The 3,643-nt window shown below is 26.8% G+C and overlaps 3 protein-coding genes across 3 annotated transcripts; 1 reads left to right on the forward strand and 2 right to left on the reverse strand.

The window, feature by feature from the left end:
• Positions 1-135: 135 nt before the first annotated feature.
• ENU1_072750 (glutamine--tRNA ligase) lies at positions 136-1,791 on the reverse strand (the record flags this gene model as incomplete). The annotated part of the gene is made up of 1 exon (XM_008858460.1): positions 136-1,791. The coding sequence occupies one exon, from the start codon at positions 1,789-1,791 to the stop codon at positions 136-138; it is 1,656 nt and encodes a 551-aa protein (XP_008856682.1).
• Positions 1,792-2,130: 339 nt separating this feature from the next.
• Positions 2,131-3,081, forward strand: ENU1_072760 (hypothetical protein; the record flags this gene model as incomplete). Its single annotated transcript, XM_008858461.1, has 1 exon — positions 2,131-3,081. One exon carries the CDS (start codon positions 2,131-2,133, stop codon positions 3,079-3,081), a length of 951 nt encoding a protein of 316 aa, XP_008856683.1.
• A 95-nt stretch (positions 3,082-3,176) lies between these two features.
• ENU1_072770 (hypothetical protein) lies at positions 3,177-3,557 on the reverse strand (the record flags this gene model as incomplete). The annotated part of the gene is made up of 1 exon (XM_008858462.1): positions 3,177-3,557. One exon carries the CDS (start codon positions 3,555-3,557, stop codon positions 3,177-3,179), a length of 381 nt encoding a protein of 126 aa, XP_008856684.1.
• Between the last annotated feature and the right edge of the window lie 86 nt (positions 3,558-3,643).

Genomic DNA, 3,643 nt, shown 5'->3' on the forward strand with positions numbered 1-3,643 from the left:
AAGTTTATTTTAAATATAACTTAATTTTATGACTTTTCTTCATTAATTTTATTTTAACTTTCTTTGATTTTTTTATTTTAAAAAATTTTTTAAAATATTAAAACCTTAATAAAATAAATCCCAAACACTTCAATTTTAGTGTTTCTCATTTTGTTCAACCTTTTTTGGTTGTTTCTTTTGCTTCTTCTCTTTTACTTCAATTTCAGCTTTAACTTTTGGACCTTTTTCACTTCCATCTGGAATCTTAATAAGAACAATCTTATTACCATCAAAGGCTTTATCACATCTGTAATATCCTTTTCTTTGAATTTGGATTTTATCTCCTTCTTTTAATCCTTTCATAGCAGATTCTCCAAGTGCTTCAAAAATTTCAATTGATTTTGGATTAATATAATCATCAAGTACCATTCCTTCTTCAATTTTTGGTACAGTAATAAGATAATCATATTCTCTTAATTCTAAATTAACTGGATCTTTTGAAGAAATCCATGTAAGTTTCTTTTTAGTTAATTTGAAATCACCTTCAAGATGAGTATGTGCTTCAGCTTTAGAACCTTCAATTTTATCAATAACAATATTTCCCCAATCCATAAAAGTAACTTCTTCTCCATTTGCAATTTCTTTAGCATCTGCTCCATCAAGAAGTACTTCTTTTGTGAAATGTACTGTTTTCTTTCCAAGAGACTCATTCTTTTTATGAAGAAGAACTTCTTTATCTTCTTCTACTGCATCAGTAACATTAACAGTACAAACACCTTCTTTTAATACTGCATTATATCTTGGTACAATTGGATCAATAACTTTCTTATTAACAGACCAAATCTTTTCCATTTCCATCAAGTTAATATTTTTAGATGATCCTTGTGCAAGACAAAACTCTTTCATAGCTTCAAGAGTAAGTCCTCTTCTAATAAGTCCTTGAATAGTTGGGAATCTTGGATCATACCATCCATCAACAAGTCCTTTCTTAACAAATGTATTAAGATTTCTTTTAGAAAGAAGTACATATGAGAAGTTCATTCTAGAGAAAACTTCAATAATTGGTTTTCTCATTCCAAATGTATCAACAACCCAATCATATAATGGTGCTCTATCTGAATATTCTTGTGATCTAAGTGCATGTGTAACTCCTTCAATAGAATCAATAATAGAAACTCCAAAATCATATAATGGATAACATTTAAATTGTGTTCCTGTTCTATAATGTGGGGCATCAATACATCTCCATAATGATGGATCTCTTAATGCTTTATTTTTATGTTTCATATCAATTTTAGCTCTCATAACACATTTCTTACCATATTCAGTTCCATTCTTCATTTCTTCCCACATTTTCATATTCTTTTCAAGAGTATTATTTCTATTTGGTGATTCAATTCCTTCCATTCTTCCTTTATGCATTTCTTCTGGATCAATATCATCAATATAAGCTTTTCCCATTTGAATAATTTTATCTCCATATTCCATTAAAAGTCCAAAATAATTTGATGTATATGAAATTTTATCAGCAACAATTCCAATTGTAGCTAAGTCTTTAATAATATTATCAACAAATTCTGCACTTTCTTTAAGTGGATTAGTATCATCAAATCTAAGAATTAATTCTCCTCCATTACTATGTGCATAATATTCATTTAACATAGCAGCTTTCATATGACCAATATGAAGATATCCTGATGGTTCTGGTGGGAAACGGGTACAAACTTTCATACCTGGTTTATATCCTTTCAATAAGAGTTTTCCTTTAGCTCCTACAAGTGATTTTTGTTTTGGTTCAACTGCACTAGACATTGAATTCTAGATAATATTATTTCTTCATCTTCCCTTTTTATTATAATAGGGTAAAATCTATTTTAAGTAATTAATTATGTTTTGTTATTCTTTTTACTATATCGTGGCAACAGATATCGACACGTGTTTATTTCTTTTTTTTTTTGTTTTTGTTTAATTCCTTTTTATTATTTCTTTTATATTTATTTTACGATTCTATTTTTTCCCCATTCAAATGAAAAATTTTGAGGGTTTTCATTTTTTAAAAAAATCTGTTAAATATTATAAGATCTTTATTAATACATCAAAATTTTCTTGAAATATTTTAAAAATAAAAACAAAAAGATCTTAAAAAGATAAATGCTAATTAATTTTTTGTTATTCAATCTATTAATTATTGCAAGTTTAGGGGAATTACCAACAAGTACTCCAATTAATCTTCCAACTGAAATAAGTACAAGCCTGAGTAGTGAAACTGTTAATATTAATGAATGTTCAAAATCTATAGAAAATGTCTATGCTGCTTCATTTATTTTTGACTCACCTAAAGAGACAGTTATTAATTATGAAACAACTTCTTCTTTAGAGTTTAAAGTAATGTTACAAAGTAGTTCTTCAGAAGAATGTATTTTATTAGAGAAGAATAAAGCTATAAATATCACAACAACACTTCAATATAGAGTCATTGTTATTTCATCTACTGCATTAGTAGAAAATCAATCAATTAAGTTTTCATTAAATTATATACCACAACAAAATGATACTATTGGAACTATTTCTGATTACCCCTTTTTTCATATGGCAACTGTCCCATCTTTACTTATGTCTTCTTCAGATAGTTGTCAATTTCAAACAACTACTCCGTATAATAGTCTTTATGGATATACTTATCAAATTAAATCAAACACTGATGATATTCTTGAAATAAATACATGTGGTTATAGTGAAGGAGTTACTGGTATCTTTGTAACTAATGGAGATAAATGTGTAAAGACTATTAATTCATTTCAAACAGCTGATGTTCAATGTTTTGATGGAGCTGGTTCTCGTTTAGAAATAGAAATACATCCAGATTTAATACTAAATATTCATGTTGGATTTCTCTCAACTTCAGAAAAAGAAAGAATGTTTTTGTTAAATATTACAAAAATTGGTGATGCTGAAGAAGAACATGAAGACTGGCAACTCTGGATGTGGTTTGGTATTGTTACTGTAGTGATTATGGCAATTATTATATTGATGGTGGTTGCTATTTTCATTTATGAATTTATTCAAAAAAAGCGATATAATCGTTTCTCAGAAACATTTTAAATAAACACCTTTTTTATTTGATATTCATTTTAAATATTAACTAAAACTATTTAATTATAACAAAAAATTATTAAGAAGATTTAATTAATTAAAATTTAATAAACTGGTCGTAATCCAGCAAATGCTGGTATTTGAAGTTCTACTAATAATCGTTCTGCACTATCAAATATTGTTGATGGTGTATTTCCTTCAACTTCTTTTGAAAATGGAAATTGAACATCAACTTGTTGTAAATCAAATTCATTTTCATCCAAATCTTCATACATATCATCATCATTTTCATATGACTCATAATCCATTTCATCATCCTCTTCTTCAAGTTCATCTTCTAAGTTATATTCATCTTCTTCATTATATTCATCTTCTTCATGAAATAGTTCATCATTATCTAAGTTATCTAAAAAATCATCAAGATTATCTCTAAGATTAAGTGCAAAAACACCAATTAGAAAAGCTAACCAAATAAACATCCTCATTTATTATTTATAAAATTATGATTTTTTTAGTTTTCTTTTCATTTTTTCTTTTCATTTTTTAAAATGAAGATGCATTACAGGAGACA

This window comes from Entamoeba nuttalli (genome assembly GCF_000257125.1).
Source record: "Entamoeba nuttalli P19 unplaced genomic scaffold asmbl_3568, whole genome shotgun sequence".
Lineage (NCBI taxonomy): Eukaryota > Evosea > Mastigamoebida > Endamoebidae > Entamoeba > Entamoeba nuttalli.